This window comes from Oncorhynchus gorbuscha, unplaced genomic scaffold (genome assembly GCF_021184085.1).
Source record: "Oncorhynchus gorbuscha isolate QuinsamMale2020 ecotype Even-year unplaced genomic scaffold, OgorEven_v1.0 Un_scaffold_7301, whole genome shotgun sequence".
In the NCBI taxonomy this organism is placed as follows: domain Eukaryota; kingdom Metazoa; phylum Chordata; class Actinopteri; order Salmoniformes; family Salmonidae; genus Oncorhynchus; species Oncorhynchus gorbuscha.
In genome coordinates this window covers 1-18,028 of record NW_025750714.1, presented here as the reverse complement: position 1 = coordinate 18,028, position 18,028 = coordinate 1, and the positions used below count along the sequence as shown (strand labels likewise).

General features: G+C 47.2%; 2 protein-coding genes across 3 annotated transcripts; both read right to left on the bottom strand.

Moving 5' to 3' along the window:
- Positions 1-140: 140 nt before the first annotated feature.
- Positions 141-16,317, bottom strand: LOC124029695 (transmembrane protein 39A-like). 2 transcript variants are annotated; one of them, XM_046341318.1, is made up of 7 exons: positions 15,988-16,317; positions 15,433-15,516; positions 14,325-14,479; positions 8,950-9,060; positions 3,104-3,301; positions 3,027-3,051; positions 141-890 (listed from the first exon to the last, which is right to left on the bottom strand). In XM_046341318.1, exons 1-7 carry the CDS (start codon positions 16,300-16,302, stop codon positions 699-701), a joined length of 1,080 nt encoding a protein of 359 aa, XP_046197274.1. In that variant the 5' UTR covers positions 16,303-16,317; the 3' UTR covers positions 141-698. The 2 variants fall into 2 exon arrangements, with proteins under 2 accessions (XP_046197274.1, XP_046197273.1); XM_046341317.1 differs by lacking the exon at positions 3,027-3,051 and having other exon boundaries at positions 143-890; positions 3,080-3,301.
- A 165-nt stretch (positions 16,318-16,482) lies between these two features.
- Positions 16,483-17,900, bottom strand: LOC124029694 (cell wall protein IFF6-like; the record flags this gene model as incomplete). Its single annotated transcript, XM_046341316.1, has 4 exons — positions 16,483-16,716; positions 16,747-16,862; positions 16,919-17,383; positions 17,455-17,900. Coding segments are annotated over 4 exons (1,261 nt in total), but the record flags the coding sequence as incomplete, so codon positions are not given.
- Positions 17,901-18,028: the final 128 nt, after the last annotated feature.

Sequence of the window (18,028 nt, the reverse complement as noted above, 5' to 3'; positions counted from 1 at the left end):
CACCTAAGCGTGCTGTGGGTCGTTGCTGTAGAGGTGTGTGTGTGTGTGTGTGTGTGTGTGTGTGGGGACCCTGCGCGTGCTCTGGGCGTTGCTGTAGAAGTATGTGTGTGAGTGTGTGTGTGGGGCCCCTAAAGCGTGCTGTGGGTCGTTGCTGTAGAAGTGTGTGTGTGTGTGAGGACCACCTAAGCGTGCTGTGGGTCGTTGCTGTAGAAGTGTGTGTGTGTGGGGACCACCTAAGCGTGCTGTGGGTCGTTGCTGTAGAAGTGTGTGTGGGGACCACCTAAGCGTGCTGTGGCGCGTTGCTGTAGTAGTGTGTGTGGGTGGGGACCACCTAAGCGTGCTGTAGGCCGTTGCTGTAGTAGTGTGTGTGTGGGGACCACCTAAGCGTGCTGTAGGCCGTTGCTGTAGTAGTGTGTGTGTGTGTTGGGACCACCTAAGCGTGCTGTAGGCCGTTGCTGTAGTAGTGTGTGTGTGTGTGTGTGGGGACCACCTAAGCGTGCTGTAGGCCGTTGCTGTAGTAGTGTGTGTGTGTGTGGGGACCACCTAAGCGTGCTGTAGGCCGTTGCTGTAGTAGTGTGTGTGTGGGGACCACCTAAGCGTGCTGTAGGCCGTTGCTGTAGTAGTGTGTGTGTGTGGGGACCACCTAAGCGTGCTGTAGGCCGTTGCTCTAGTAGTGTGTGTGTGTGTGTGGGGACCACCTACACATGCTGTGGCGCGTTGCTGTAGAATCCGTGCTCAAGCTTCTGCCAGCGCCCCAGGTGGCCTGCAGAGCGGTGCAGCAGGTCACAGTAGCTGGGAGGTAACAGCTGGCTCATCAGCATCACAAACGCATTGATCCACACCATGATCAGGTGCTCACAGGACCAGCGCATGTCATAGTACTGGGTACTCTGGAGGGGGAGAGAAGACCACGTTTTAGGGTTCAGGGGCCTTAACACAAACGCAGGAGACAGCACCTAGGATACCTGGAGACTGAAGGAGGAAACTGAACACACAAAGACTCAGGGGAGGTGAGATGAGTACCAAGAGGGTTGACAGTTCCTTGGATAACGGAGAGGGGAGATGAGTACCAAGAGGGTTGACAGTTCCTTGGATAACGGAGAGGGGAGATGAGTACCAAGAGGGTTGACAGTTCCTTGGATAACGGAGAGGGGAGATGAGTACCAAGAGGGTTGACAGTTCCTTGGATAACGGAGAGGAGATGAGTACCAAGAGGGTTGACAGTTCCTTGGATAACGGAGAGGGAGATGAGTACCAAGAGGGTTGACAGTTCCTTGGATAACGGAGAGGGGAGATGAGTACCAAGAGGGTTGACAGTTCCTTGGATAACGGAGAGGAGATGAGTACCAAGAGGGTTGACAGTTCCTTGGATAACGGAGAGAGATGGAGATGAGTACCAAGAGGGTTGACAGTTCCTTGGATAACGGAGAGGGGAGATGAGTACCAAGAGGGTTGACAGTTCCTTGGATAACGGAGAGGGGAGATGAGTACCAAGAGGGTTGACAGTTCCTTGGATAACGGAGAGGGGAGATGAGTACCAAGAGGGTTGACAGTTCCTTGGATAACGGAGAGGGGAGATGAGTACCAAGAGGGTTGACAGTTCCTTGGATAACGGAGAGGGGAGATGAGTACCAAGAGGAGTACCAAGAGGGTTGACAGTTCCTTGGATAACGGAGAGGGGAGATGAGTACCAAGAGGGTTGACAGTTCCTTGGATAACGGAGAGGGAGATGAGTACCAAGAGGGTTGACAGTTCCTTGGATAACGGAGAGGGAGATGAGTACCAGAGGGTTGACAGTTCCTTGGATAACGGAGAGGGAGATGAGTACCAAGAGGGTTGACAGTTCCTTGGATAACGGAGAGGGGAGATGAGTACCAAGAGGGTTGACAGTTCCTTGGATAACGGAGAGGGAGTTGAGTACCAGAGGGTTGACAGTTCCTTGGATAACGGAGAGGGAGATGAGTACCAAGAGGGTTGACAGTTCCTTGGATAACGGAGAAGGGAGATGAGTACCAGGAGGGTTGACAGTTCCTTGGATAACGGAGAGGGAGATGAGTACCAAGAGGGTTGACAGTTCCTTGGATAACGGAGAAGGGAGATGAGTACCAAGAGGGTTGACAGTTCCTTGGATAACGGAGAGGGGAGATGAGTACCAAGAGGGTTGACAGTTCCTTGGATAACGGAGAGGGGAGATGAGTACCAAGAGGGTTGACAGTTCCTTGGATAACGGAGAGGGGAGATGAGTACCAAGAGGGTTGACAGTTCCTTGGATAACGGAGGGGAGATGAGTACCAAGAGGGTTGACAGTTCCTTGGATAACGGAGAGGGGAGATGAGTACCAAGAGGGTTGACAGTTCCTTGGATAACGGAGAGGGGAGATGAGTACCAAGAGGGTTGACAGTTCCTTGGATAACGGAGAGGGGAGTTGAGTAGCAGCAGGGTTGACAGTTCCTTGGATAACGGAGAGGGGAGATGAGTACCAGGAGGGTTGACAGTTCCTTGGATAACGGAGAAGGGAGATGAGTACCAGGAGGGTTGACAGTTCCTTGGATAACGGAGAGGGGAGATGAGTACCAAGAGGGTTGACAGTTCCTTGGATAACGGAGAAGGGAGATGAGTACCAGGAGGGTTGACAGTTCCTTGGATAACGGAGAGGGGAGATGAGTACCAAGAGGGTTGACAGTTCCTTGGATAACGGAGAGGGGAGTTGAGTAGCAGCAGGGTTGACAGTTCCTTGGATAACGGGGAGGGGAGATGAGTACCAGCAGGGTTGACAGTTCCTTGGATAATGGAGAGGGGAGATGAGTACCAGCAGGGTTGACAGTTCCTTGGATAATGGGGAGGAGAAGGAAAGCAGCAACATGCTAGAGGGAGGGAAAGAGTGGAGGAAGGAGAGGGAGAGAGAGGAAGTGTGACGTACCTTGACGAAGCAGAGGGGGAGGAAGGCTACGTAGTAAGGGTTAGAGTTTGTACCTTGATGAAGCAGAGGGGGAGGAAGGCTACGTAGTAAGGGTTAGAGTTTGTACCTTGACGAAGCAGAGGGGGAGGAAGACTACGTAGTAAGGGTTAGGGTTTGTACCTTGACGAAGCAGAGGGGAGGAAGGCTACGTAGTAAGCGCTGAAGAGGGAGTTGAAGAGAACTTCCTTGATGCGACGGTTGAAGTCGCTCCGGAGTTCTTCCACCTCGCTGCGGATGAGTTCTGGAGACGGGGGCTGGGGACAGGTGTGGTGGGGGATGTGGCCTGGAGTGGTAAACTGCTCTCTCAGGTTCTCCCTTAGTAACGCTAGGAAGTCCTTAGGCCTGGAGGGAGAAGAGAGAAGAAAGAATGATCTAGGATCAGTTTTTTCTACAGTCTCCAGGTATCACTCGTGTTTAATTGCTAATTTGTCATTTACTTCACCACCATGGCCTATTTATTGCCTTACCTCCCTTATCTTACCTCATTTGCACATTTGACTGCATGTTTATTTATTCCATGTGTAACTCTGTTGTTTGTGTCGCACTGATTTGCTTTATCTTGACCAGGTCGCAGTTGCAAATGAGAACTTGTTCTCAACTGGTCTACCTGGTTAAATAAAGGTTAAATAAATAAAATATATATTTTTTATATATATATTTTTTAAATGAGATGGGAGTTCCATACACTCATGGCTCTGTATAATACTGTACGTTTCCTTGAATATGTTCTGGACCTCGGAACTGTGAAAAGACCCCTGGTGGCATGTCTGGTGGGGTAAGAGCGTGTCACACGGCGTATCCCATTTAACAAACCAAACATTCAATACCGTTATATAAGGTAAAGTAAAAACCCAAACCGGTCCGTGCATCAATACTGGTATATAGTCAAATACGGTATAACGCCTAGCCCTAGCAGTCAGTCTTTCCTCAGCTCTTAGCCAAGAGAGACTGGCATGCATAGTTTTAATATTATCCCTCTGATTACAATGAAGAGCAAGACGTTCTGCTCTGTTCTGGGCCAGCTGCAGGTTAACTAGGTCTTACTTTGTAGCACTTGACCACATGGCTGGACAATAATCAAGATAAGATAAAACTAGAGCCTGCAGGACTTGCATTGTGGAGTGTGGTGTCAAAAAAGCAGAGCATCTCTTTATTACGGACAGACACCTCCCCATCTTTACAACCATTAAATCTATATGTTTTGACCATGACAGTTTACAATCTAAGGTAACGCCAACTAAATTTTGTCTCAACTTGTTCAACAGCCACACCATTTATTACCAGATTCAGCTGAGGTCCAGAACTTAGGGAATGATTTGTAGCAAATACAATGCTTAGTTTTAGAGATGTTCAGGACCAGTTTATTACTGGCCACCCATTCCAAAACAGACTCTTTGTTAAGGGTTTCAGTGACTTCATTAGCTGTGGTTTCTGATGTGTATACGATTGAATCATCAGCATACATGGACACATGCTTTGTTTAATGCCAGTGGCAGGTCATTGGTAGAAATAGAAAAGAGTAGAGGGCCTAGAGAGCTGCCCTGCGGTACACCACAATTTACATGTTTGACATTAGAGAAGCTTCCATTAAAGAAAACCCTCTGAGCTCTATTAGATTGATGGCTCTGAATCCACGATATGGCAGAGGTTGAAAAGCTACAACACACAACTTCTCAACAACAGGTTATGGTCAATAATATCAAAGGCTGCACTGAAATCTAACAGTACAGCTCCCACAATCTTCTTAATATCAATTTCTTTCAACCAGTCAGTCATTTGTGTCAGTGCAGTACATATTGAGTGCCCTTCTCTATAAGCATGCTGAAAGTCTGTTGTTAATTTGTTTACAGAGAAACAGCATTGTATTTGGCCAAAAACAATTCCCCCAACAGTTTGCTAAGAGCTGGCAGCCAGCTGATTGGTCTGCTGTTAGAACCAGTAAAAGCCGCTTTACCACTCTTGGGTAGTGGAATGACTTTGGCTTCCCTTCAGGCCTGAGGACAAAGACTTTCCTCGGGGCTCAGATTAAAGATATGACAGATGGGATGGTAGCTGACTCTAGAGCCACTCCCATGTAGCTTTCCATCTAAGTTGTCAATGCCAGGAGGTTGGTCATTATTGATCGATAACAATTATTCCACCTCTCCCAGACCAACTTCACAAAATTATAACTTAGAAAAACATTGTTTCATTATCAGTTTTTCTATGTATGAATACTATGGATCACTCACTGTTCGTTGTTGGCATTTCCTGCCTAAGTTTGCCATTAAGTAATCATTAAAATAATTGGCAACATCCAATGATGGAGAATAATCCCTCACTCTGAACCCAATAGCATGTGTCAGACAACCACAGTGGATGGAGAATAATCCCTCACTCTGAACCCAATAGCATGTGTCAGACAACCACACTCTGAACCCAATAGCATGTGTCAGACAACCACAGTGGATGGAGAATAACCTCACTCTGAACCCAATAGCATGTGTCAGACAACCCAGTGGATGGAGAATAATCCCTCATGAACCCAATAGCATGTGTCAGACAACCACAGTGGATGGAGAATAATCCCTCAGACAACCACTGGATGAATAAACCCAATAGCATGTGTCAGACAACCACAGTGGATGGAGAATAATCCCTCAACTCTGAACCCAATAGCATGTGTCAGACAACCACAGTGGATGGAGAATAATCCCTCACTCTGAACCCAATAGCATGTGTCAGACAACCACAGTGGATGGAGAATAAGAACCCAATAGCATGTGTCAGACAGTGGATGGAGAATAATCCCTCACTCTGAACCCAATAGCATGTGTCAGACAACCACAGTGGATGGAGAATAATCCCTCACTCTGAACCCAATAGCATGTGTCAGACAACCACAGTGGATGGAGAATAATCCCTCACTCTGAACCCAATAGCATGTGTCAGACAACCACAGTGGATGGAGAATAATCCCTCCCTGAACCCAATAGCATGTGTCAGACAACCACAGTGGATGGAGAATAATCCCTCTGAACCCAATAGCATGTGTCAGACAACCACAGTGGATGGAGAATAATCCCTCACTCTGAACCCAATAGCATGTGTCAGACAACCACAGTGGATGGAGAATAATCCCTCACTCTGAACCCAATAGCATGTGTCAGACAACCACAGTGGATGGAGAATAATCCCTCACTCTGAACCCAATAGCATGTGTCAGACAACCACAGTGGATGGAGAATAATCCCTCACTCTGAACCCAATAGCATGTGTCAGACAACCACAGTGGATGGAGAATAATCCCTCACTCTGAACCCAATAGCATGTGTCAGACAACCACAGTGGATGGAGAATAACCTCTGAACCCAATAGCATGTGTCAGACAACCACAGTGGATGGAGAATAATCCCTCACTCTGAACCCAATAGCATGTGTCAGACAACCACAGTGGATGGAGAATAATCCCTCACTCTGAACCCAATAGCATGTGTCAGACAACCACAGTGGATGGAGAATAATCCCTCACTCTGAACCCAATAGCATGTGTCAGACAACCACAGTGGATGGAGAATAATCCCTCACTCTGAACCCAATAGCATGTGTCAGACAACCACAGTGGATGGAGAATAATCCCTCACTCTGAACCCATTAGCATGTGTCAGACAACCACAGTGGATGGAGAATAATCCCTCACTCTGAACCCAATAGCATGTGTCAGACAACCACAGTGGATGGAGAATAATCCCTCACTCTGAACCCAATAGCATGTGTCAGACAACCACAGTGGATGGAGAATAATCCCTCACTCTGAACCCAATAGCATGCGTCAGACAACCACAGTGACCGTCTGTACATTAAAACATTGATAAAACGTTTGATATCCTTGTCACATGACACGATCACTTCCTTCTCTTAACTGTGGATGAATATGTTGGCAAGCATAACCAGTTTTTTAATAACTCATTCTGATCATGTATGATAATGTTGCATACAACGTTTGAAAGGTCTATAATTCTTTTCCCGAACACAATCAAAAGTTAACATAGGCCCTAGATGCCTTCAGCTGCCCAATTTATAGGCATATCCAATCTGGGCACCTTTTTAACAATGTGATATTGTGCTCCAAAGGGATAACTAGAAATAACATGGTGTAGGTTAATTAAATAATAAAAATAAAAATGTGATTATTTATTATATTATGTGAAATAGGCCTCATGTGAAATCACTGTCAAAGATACTGCTGCGTTGCCTCATGAGTGGAGCAGCAGTCTAAGGTACTGCATCACAGTGCATCGCTGTGCCACTAGAGATTCTGGGTTTGAGTCCAGGCTCTGTCGCAGCCACCCGCGACCGGGAGGCCCATGGGGCAGCGCACAATTGGCCCAGCTTCGTCCGGGTTAGGGGAGGGTTTTACCGGCAGGGATATCCTTGTCCCATTGCGCACTAGCGACTCCTGTGACGGGCCGGGCGCAGTGCACGCTGGCCAGGTGTATGGCGTTTCCTCCGACACATTGGTGCGGCTGGCTTCCGGGTTAAGAGGGCATTGTGTCAAGAAGCAGTGCGGCATGATTGGGTTGTGTTTCAGAGGACGTACGGCTCTTGACCTTTGACCTCTCCCGAGGCCGTACGGTAGTTGCAGCGATAAGACAAGACTGTAACTACCAATTGGATCCAAAAATTGGGGAGAAAAAGGTGTACATTTTTTAAAATAAAAATGACAATTGAAAATGTTGCATTTAAGTCTAGATTTATCATACAGAAATATCAAAACATTCTTTCAACATCTCCAAAGCAACTGCCTGACTATGGCGCAGGTACCACTGACTCACTGCCCTTCCCTATTATCAAGAAGTTTGTTTTAAAATAATGATTCTCATAAAGAAGAAGCCTGCTGGTAACTGGTAATTGATTAGGACAGCTGGTGTCCTAAAGATCTGTCAACTAGGTAGGACTCTTACGACTAGAGGTTTCATGAATAACTCGTATTCTGAACCATAAGAGCCGGAGATTCTCTATTCTCAGCACTTAAGACCAATTTTCTACTCTGAGCCTCTTTGTGGATACGGGGCCCAGCGCTCCTACTGACATTATTAATACAGACACAGAAATAAAACAGATCAGACAAAAGCCAAATGACACTATTATTGCATTCATGAAAACGTCACATGACATGATATCACATTGTTGTCTCTTTGCAGTGTACTCTCTATGGTACTTGTGGGAATGTGTGTGTTTATGTTTACCTGAATAAGGAGAGTGTGTGTGTTTATGTTTACCTGAATAAGGAGAGTGTGTGTTTACCTGAATATGGGGAGTGTGTGTGTTTATGTTTACCTGAATAAGGAGAGTGTGTGTTTACCTGAATATGGGGAGTGTGTGTGTTTATGTTTACCTGAATAAGGGGAGTGTGTGTGTTTATGTTTACCTGAATAAGGAGAGTGTGTGTTTACCTGAATAAGGAGAGTGTGTGTTTACCTGAATAAGGGGAGTGTGTGTGTTTATGTTTACCTGAATATGGGGAGTGTGTGTGTTTATGTTTACCTGAATATGGGGAGTGTGTGTGTTTATGTTTACCTGAATATGGGGAGTATGTGTGTTTATGTTTACCTGAATAAGGAGAGTATGTGTGTTTATGTTTACCTGAATAAGGAGAGTATGTGTGTTTATGTTTACCTGAATAAGGGGAGTGTGTGTGTTTATGTTTACCTGAATAAGGAGAGTGTGTGTGTTTATGTTTACCTGAAGAAGGGGAGTGTGTGTGTTTATGTTTACCTGAATAAGTAGAGTGTGTGTGTTTATGTTTACCTGAATAAGGGGAGTGTGTGTGTTTAAGTTTACCTGAATAAGGAGAGTGTGTGTGTTTATGTTTACCTGAATAAGGGGAGTGTGTGTGTTTATGTTTACCTGAATAAGGAGAGTGTGTGTGTTTATGTTTACCTGAATAAGGAGAGTGTGTGTGTTTATGTTTACCTGAATAAGGGGAGTGTGTGTGTGTTTATGTTTACCTGAAGAAGGGCCCGTGGGACAGGTCCTGGTCTGAGTAACCACAGTCTGAAGGCACTGGCTGGGCCCTACTCTCCTGATGGAAGCAACACAGGGGAACATACACCCCAAACCTGACGCACAGAGAGACAGGGATGAAAGAGAGAGAGAAAGGAGAGAGCGAAAGAGAAAAATGAAAGAGAGGAGAGAGAAAGAGAGAGAGGACAACGGGAAATAAAGAACCATGTGTTAAATCAACTAGATAATGGAGAATATGACACTGTGATCAACTAGATAATGGAGAATATGACACTGTGATCAACTAGATAATGGAGAATATGACACTGTGATCAACTAGATAATGGAGAATATGACACTGTGATCAACTAGATAATGGAGAATATGACACTGTGATCAACTAGATAATGGAGAATATGACACTGTGATCAACTAGATAATGGAGAATATGACACTGTGATCAACTAGATAATGGAGAATATGACACTGTGATCAACTAGATAATGGAGAATATGACACTGTGATCAACTAGATAATGGAGAATATGACACTGTGATCAACTAGATAATGGAGAATATGACACTGTGATCAACTAGATAATGGAGAATATGACACTGTGATCAACTAGATAATGGAGAATATGACACTGTGATCAACTAGATAATGGAGAATATGACACTGTGATCAACTAGATAATGGAGAATATGACACTGTGATCAACTAGATAATGGAGAATATGACACTGTGATCAACTAGATAATGGAGAATATGACACTGTGATCAACTAGATAATGGAGAATATGACACTGTGATCAACTAGATAATGGAGAATATGACACTGTGATCAACTAGATAATGGAGAATATGACACAGTGATCAACTAGATGACACAGTGATCAACTAGATAATGGAGAATATGACACAGTGATCAACTAGATAATGGAGAATATGACACAGTGATCAACTAGATAATGGAGAATATGACACTGTGATCAACTAGATAATGGAGAATATGACACTGTGATCAACTAGATAATGGAGAATATGACACTGTGATCAACTAGATAATGGAGAATATGACACTGTGATCAACTAGATAATGGAGAATATGACACTGTGATCACACTGTGATCAACTAGATAATGGAGAATATGACACTGTGATCAACTAGATAATGGAGAATATGACACTGTGATCAACTAGATAATGGAGAATATGACACTGTGATCAACTAGATAATGGAGAATATGACACTGTGATCAACTAGATAATGGAGTATATGACACAGTGATCAACTAGATAATGGAGAATATGACACTGTGATCAACTAGACAATGGAGAATATGACACTGATCAACTAGATAATGGAGAATATGACACTGTGATCAACTAGATAATGGAGAATATGACACTGTGATCAACTAGATAATGGAGAATATGACACTGTGATCAACTAGACAATGGAGAATATGACACTGTGATCAACTAGATAATGGAGAATATGACACTGATCAACTAGATAATGGAGAATATGACACTGTGATCAATTAGATAATGGAGAATATGACACTGATCAACTAGACAATGGAGAATATGACACTGATCAACTAGACAATGGAGAATATGACACTGTGATCAACTAGATAATGGAGAATATGACATGACAACTAGATAATGGAGAATATGATCAACTAGATAATGGAGAATATGACACTGTGATCAACTAGATAATGGAGGATATGACACTGTGATCAACTAGATAATGGAGAATATGACACTGATCAACTAGATAATGGAGAATATGACACTGTGATCAACTAGATAATGGAGAATATGACACTGATCAACTAGATAATGGAGAATATGACACTGTGATCAACTAGACAATGGAGAATATGACACTGATCAACTAGACAATGGAGAATATGACACTGTGATCAACTAGATAATGGAGAATATGACACTGTGACCAACTAGATAATGGAGAATATGACACTGTGATCAACTAGATAATGGAGAAAATGACACTGATCAACTAGATAATGGAGAATATGACACTGTGATCAACTAGATAATGGAGAAAATGACACTGATCAACTAGATAATGGAGAATAAGACAGTGATCAACTAGATAATGGAGAATGACAGTGATCAACTAGACAATGGAGAATATGACAGTGATCAACTAGACAATGGAGAATATGACAGTGATCAACTAGATAATGGAGAATGACAGTGATCAACTAGACAATGGAGAATATGAGTGATCAACTAGACAATGGAGAATATGACAGTGATCAACTAGACAATGGAGAATATGACAGTGATCAACTAGATATGGAAGGACATTGACCTTATCCCGTCAGTTGAGGATGCCTGGTCATTCTTTAAAAGTAACTTCCTCACCATTTTAGATAAGCATGCTCCGTTCAAAAAATGCAGAACTAAGAACAGATACAGCCCTTGTTTCACTCCAGACCTGACCGCCCTCGACCAGCACAAAAACATCCTGTGGCGGACTGCAATAGCATCGAATAGCCCCCGTGATATGCAACTGTTTAGGGAAGTCAGGAACCAATACACTCAGTCAGTCAGGAAAGCTAAGGTCAGATTCTTCAGGCAGAAGTTTGCATCCTGTAGCTCCAACTCCAAAAAGTTCTGGGACACTGTGAAGTCCATGGAGAACAAGAGCACCACCTCCCAGCTGCCCACTGCACTGAGGCTAGGTAACACGGTCTCCACCGATAAATCCATGATTATCGAAAACTTCAATAAGCACTTCTCAACGGCTGGCCATGCCTTCCGTCTGGCTACTCCAACCTCGGCCAACAGATCCGCCCCCCCGCAGCTCCTCGCCCCCAAGCCTCTCCAGGTTCTCCTTTACCCAAATCCAGATAGCAGATGTTCTGAAAGAGCTGCAAAACCTGGACCCGTACAAATCAGCTGGGCTTGATAATATGGACCCTCTATTTCTGAAACTATCTGCCGCCATTGTCGCAACCCCTATTACCAGTCTGTTCAACCTCTCTTTCATATCGTCTGAGATCCCCAAGAATTGGAAAGCTGCCGCAGTCATCCCCCTCTTTAAAGGGGGAGACACCCTGGACCCAAACTGTTACAGACCTATATCCATCCTGCCCTGCCTATCTAAAGTCTTCGAAACCCAAGTCAACAAACAGGTCACTGACCATCTCGAATCCCACTGTACCTTCTCCGCTATGCAATCTGGTTTCCGAGCCGGTCACGGGTGCACCTCAGCCACGCTCAAGGTACTAAACGACATCATAACCGCCATCGATAAAAGACAGTACTGTGCAGCCGTCTTCATCGACCTCGCCAAGGCTTTCGACTCTGTCAATCACCATATTCTTATCGGCAGACTCAATGGCCTCGGTTTTTCGGATGACTGCCTTGCCTGGTTCACCAATTACTTTGCAGACAGAGTTCAGTGTGTCAAATCGGAGGGCATGCTGTCCGGTCCTCTGGCAGTCTCTGGGGGTGCCACAGGGTTCAATTCTCGGGCCGACTCTTTTCTCTGTATATATCAATGATGTTGCTCTTGCTGCGGGCGATTCCCTGATCCACCTCTACGCAGACGACACCATTCTATATACTTTCGGCCCGTCATTGGACACTGTGCTATCTAACCTCCAAACGTGCTTCAATGCCACACAGCACTCCTTCCGTGGCCTCCAACTGCTCTTAAACGCGAGTAAAACCAAATGCATGCTTTTCAACCGATCGCTGCCTGCACCCGCATGCCCGACTAGCATCACCACCCTGGATGGTTCCGACCTTGAATATGTGGACATCTATAAGTACCTAGGTGTCTGGCTAGACTGCAAACTCTCCTTCCAGACTCACATCAAACATCTCCAATCGAAAATCAAATCAAGAGTCGGCTTTCTATTCCGCAACAAAGCCTCCTTCACTCACGCCGCCAAGCTTACCCTAGTAAAACTGACTATCCTACCGATCCTCGACTTCGGCGATGTCATCTACAAAATGGCTTCCAACACTCTACTCAGCAAACTGGATGCAGTCTATCACAGTGCCATCCGTTTTGTCACTAAAGCACCTTATACCACCCACCACTGCGACTTGTATGCTCTAGTCGGCTGGCCCTCACTACATACTCGTCGCCAGACCCACTGGCTCCAGGTCATCTACAAGTCCATGCTAGGTAAAGCTCCGCCTTATCTCAGTTCACTGGTCACGATGGCAACACCCATCCGTAGCACGCGCTCCAGCAGGTGTATCTCACTGATCATCCCTAAAGCCAACACCTCATTTGGCCGCCTTTCGTTCCAGTACTCTGCGACTGGAACGAACTGCAAAAATCGCTGAAGTTGGAAACTTTTATCTCCCTCACCAACTTCAAACATCAGCTATCTGAGCGGCTAACCGATCGCTGCAGCTGTACATAGTCTATTGGTAAATAGCCCACCCATTTTCACCTACCTCATTCCCATACTGTTTTTACACTGTTTTTTATTTATTTACCTTTCTGCTCTTTTACACACCAATATCTCTACCTGTACATGACCATCTGATCATTTATCACTCCAGTGTTAATCTGCAAAATTGTATTATTCGCCTACCTCCTCATGCCTTTTGCACACATTGTATATAGACTGCCCATTCTTTTCTACTGTGTTATTGACTTGTTAATGGTTTACTCCATGTGTAACTCTGTGTTGTCTGTTCACACTGCTATGCTTTATCTTGGCCAGGTCGCAGTTGCAAATGAGAACTTGTTCTCAACTAGCCTACCTGGTTAAATAAAGGTGAAAAAAATATATAAAAAATAAATAAATAATGGAGAATATGACACTGTGATCAACTAGATAATGAAAATATGACACTGTGATCAACTAGATAATGAAAATATGACACTGTGATCAACTAGATAATGAAAATATGACACTGTGATCAACTAGATAATGAGAATATGACACTGATCAACTAGATAATGGAGAATATGACACTGTGATCAACTAGATAATGGAGAATATGACACTGTGATCAACTAGATAATGGAGAATATGACACTGTGATCAACTAGATAATGGAGAACAATAAAACACATGACTTCCCAGTACACACACCATCTCTGAATTACAATAAAACACACTACACTACTTCCCAGTACACACATCATCTCTGAATAACAATAAAACACACTAAACTACTTCACAGTACACACATCATCTCTGAATTACAATAAAACACACTACACTACTTCCCAGTAAACACACATCATCTCTGAATAACAATAAAACACACTACACTACTTCCCAGTACACACACCATCTCTGCTGTCCTACAGTAACTAGTCTGAAACCTCTGGTAGCTCCACTCTCTGAACACAGACACTCACGGGTATCCAAGGAAGAGCAGGTTGAGCACCGAGTGGTTCTTGAACAGGTTGACCAGGGTCCAACAGAGAACCCAGCCACACAGAGTGAGGAGGCTGAGCCGTGCTGCGATCAGAACCACGTACCGTACCAAGGAACATGGACTGGTCTGAGAGGCCTGGTGGGGGGGGGGGGGGGGGACAGAGACAGACAGAGAAACACACGCACAGGTTAGAGGTTATACAAACACGATCCACCGACAGACAGCACAATCAACCACAATGCATCGCTACACACTAAGCTCTTAACTCGGACATAACAAGACCACAATACTCAATATAAAGCACAAGTCAGTCAAACACACACAACCCTGGCCAGACACAACAATACTAAGCCAGTCACACACGAACGATGCAACTCCTGTGGAGGATCAGCGTAGGCCTAAATACTAGAAACAAGTTCACTCCATTCCCTACGACTACACCACAAACATGATGCAACCAGTTTAGAAACAGCTGATGAAAAGGCAGATAAAGTTGAGGAAGGGAGAGAGGTAGAAAGAGAGAGAGAGAAAGAGAGAGAGGTAGAAAGACAGAGAGAGAGAGAGGGGTAGAAAGAGAGAGAGAGAGGGGTAGAAAGAGAGAGAGAGAGGGGTAGAAAGAGAGAGAGAGAGGGGTAGAGAGAGAGAGAGAGAGGGGTAGAAAGAGAGAGAGAGGGGTAGAAAGAAGAGAGAGAGGGGTAGAAAGAGAGAGAGAGGGGTAGAAAGAGAGAGAGAGAGGGGTAGAAAGAGAGAGAGAGAGGGGTAGAAGAGAGAGAGAGAGGGGTAGAAGAGAGAGAGAGAGGGGTAGAAAGAGAGAGAGAAGAAAGAGAGAGAGAGAGGGGTAGAAAGAGAGAGAGAGAGGGGTAGAAAGAGAGAGAGAGAGGGGTAGAAAGAGAGAGAGAGAGGGGTAGAAAGAGAGAGAGAGAGGGGTAGAAAGAGAGAGAGAGGGGTAGAAAGAGAGAGAGAGGGGTAGAAAGAGAGAGAGAGGGGTAGAAAGAGAGAGAGAGGGGTAGAAAGAGAGAGAGGTAGAAAGAGAGAGAGGTAGAAAGAGAGAGGTAGAAAGAGAGAGGTAGAGAGGTAGAGAGAGATACCTCTGACACTATAGTCCACACCAGTCTCCTGGCCAGCATCACTGTGATGAAGATAGCCAGGTGGTAGTCCATCAAATGGAAGTTCTGCAGAGAGGAGACAACAAACAGACTGAAGGTGTGTTGACTACTACTCACCAGAGTTGTAGGTTATCTCTGTGTGTGTTGACTACTACTCAACAGAGTTGTAGGTTATCTCTGTGTGTGTTGACTACTACTCACCAGAGTTGTAGGTTATCTCTGTGTGTGTTGACTACTACTCACCAGAGTTGTAAGTTATCTCTGTGTGTGTTGACTACTACTCACCAGAGTTGTAGGTTATCTCTGTGTGTGTTCACTACTACTCAACAGAGTTGTAGGTTATCTCTGTGTGTGTTGACTACTACTCAACAGAGTTGTAGGTTATCTCTGTGTGTGTTGACTACTACTCAACAGAGTTGTAGGTTCTCTCTGTTTGTGTTCACTACTACTCAACAGAGTTGTAGGTTCTCTCTGTTTGTGTTCACTACTACTCAACAGAGTTGTAGGTTATCTCTGTGTGTGTTCACTACTACTCACCAGAGAGGTGGAGGCAGCAGGGTGACTATAAGGGTACCACCACACAGTCCTGTAGATATTAATATACTGAACAAACAGCGCCACCAGCAGGTAGAGGAAGAGCAGGAACTCAAACAGCAGGCTGCTGTCCAATGGGAGGTCAGGGATCCGGTAGTGACGGACGGGTTCCGGCGTGATGAGGGCCGAGAGGGGCGGGGCAGAGAGACCCACACAGTTACTGCTCCTGGAGGGAGGGGGGCATAGAGAGAAGCTGGGGTTACTGGTGTGTTGTGGTTCTGGAGTAGCCTTGAGCTTGAGTTTTAGTGTGCTGAGCATCCGAGTCCCCCGGACAACCGCTACCGGAGGACGAGTCCCCCGGACAACCGCTACCGGAGGACGAGTCCCCCGGACAACCGCTACCGGAGGACGAGTCCCCCGGACAACCGCTACCGGAGGACGAGTCCCCCGGGACACCGCTACCGGAGGACGAGTCCCCCGGACAGTCCCCGACAACCGCTACCGGAGGGACGAGTCCCCCGGACAGCCGCTACCGGAGGACGAGGTCCCCGGACAACCGCTACCGGAGGACGAGTCCCCCGGACAACCGCTACCGGAGGACGAGTCCCCCGGACAACCGCTACCGGAGGACGAGTCCCCCGGACAACCGCTACCGGAGGACGAGTCCCCCGGACAACCGCTACCGGAGGACGAGTCCCCCGGACAACCGCTACCGGAGGACGAGTCCCCGGACTACCGGAGGACGAGTCCCCCCGGACTTACCGGAGGACGAGTCCCCCGGACAGCCGCTACCGGAGGACGAGTCCCCCGGACAGCCGCTACCGGAGGACGAGTCCCCCGGACAGCCGCTACCGGAGGACGAGTCCCCCGGACCGCCGCTACCGGAGGACGAGTCCCCCGGGCCGCTACCGGGAGGAGTCCCCCGGACCGCTACCGGAGGACGAGTCCCCCGGACCGCCGCTACCGGAGGACGAGTCCCCCGGACCGCCGCTACCGGAGGACGAGTCCCCCGGACCGCCGCTACCGGAGGACGAGTCCCCCGGACCGCTACCGGAGGACGAGTCCCCCGGACCGCTACCGGAGGACGAGTCCCCCGGACCGCTACCGGAGGACGAGTCCCCCGGACCGCTACCGGAGGACGAGTCCCCCGGACCGCTACCGGAGGACGAGTCCCCCGGACCGCTACCGGAGGACGAGTCCCCCGGACCGCTCCCGGAGGACGAGTCCCCCGGACCGCTACCGGAGGAACGAGTCCCCCGGACCGCTACCGGAGAACGAGTCCCCCGGACCGCTACCGGAGAACGAGTCCCCCGGACCGCTACCGGAGAACGAGTCCCCCGGACCGCTACCGGAGAACGAGTCCCCCGGACCGCTACCGGAGAACGAGTCCCCCGGACCGCTACCGGAGAACGAGTCCCCGGACCGCTACCGGAAGAAGTCCCCGGACCGTCCGAGTCCCCGGACCGCTACCGGAGAAAGTCCCGGAGTCGGAGAACGAGTCCCCAGACCACGACCGAGAACGAGTCCCCGGACCGCTACCGGAGAACGAGTCCCCCGGACCACGACCGGAGAACGAGTCCCCCAGACCACGACCGGAGAACGAGTCCCCCAGACCACGACCGGAGAACGAGTCCCCCAGACCACGACCGGAGAACGAGTCCCCCAGACCACGACCGGAGAACGAGTCCCCCAGACTACGACCGGAGAACGAGTCCCCCAGACTACGACCGGAGAACGAGTCCCCCAGACTACGACCGGAGAACGAGTCCCCCAGACTACGACCGGAGAACGAGTCCCCCAGACTACGACCGGAGAACGAGTCCCCCAGACTACGACCGGAGAACGAGTCCCCCAGACTACGACCGGAGAACGAGTCCCCCAGACTACTACTGGAGAACGAGTCCCCCAGACTACTACTGGAGAACGAGTCCCCAGACTACTACTGGAGAACGAGTCCCCAGACTACTACTGGAGAGCGAGTCCCCCAGACTACTACAGGAGAACGAGTCCCCCAGACTACTACTGGAGAACGAGTCCCCCAGAC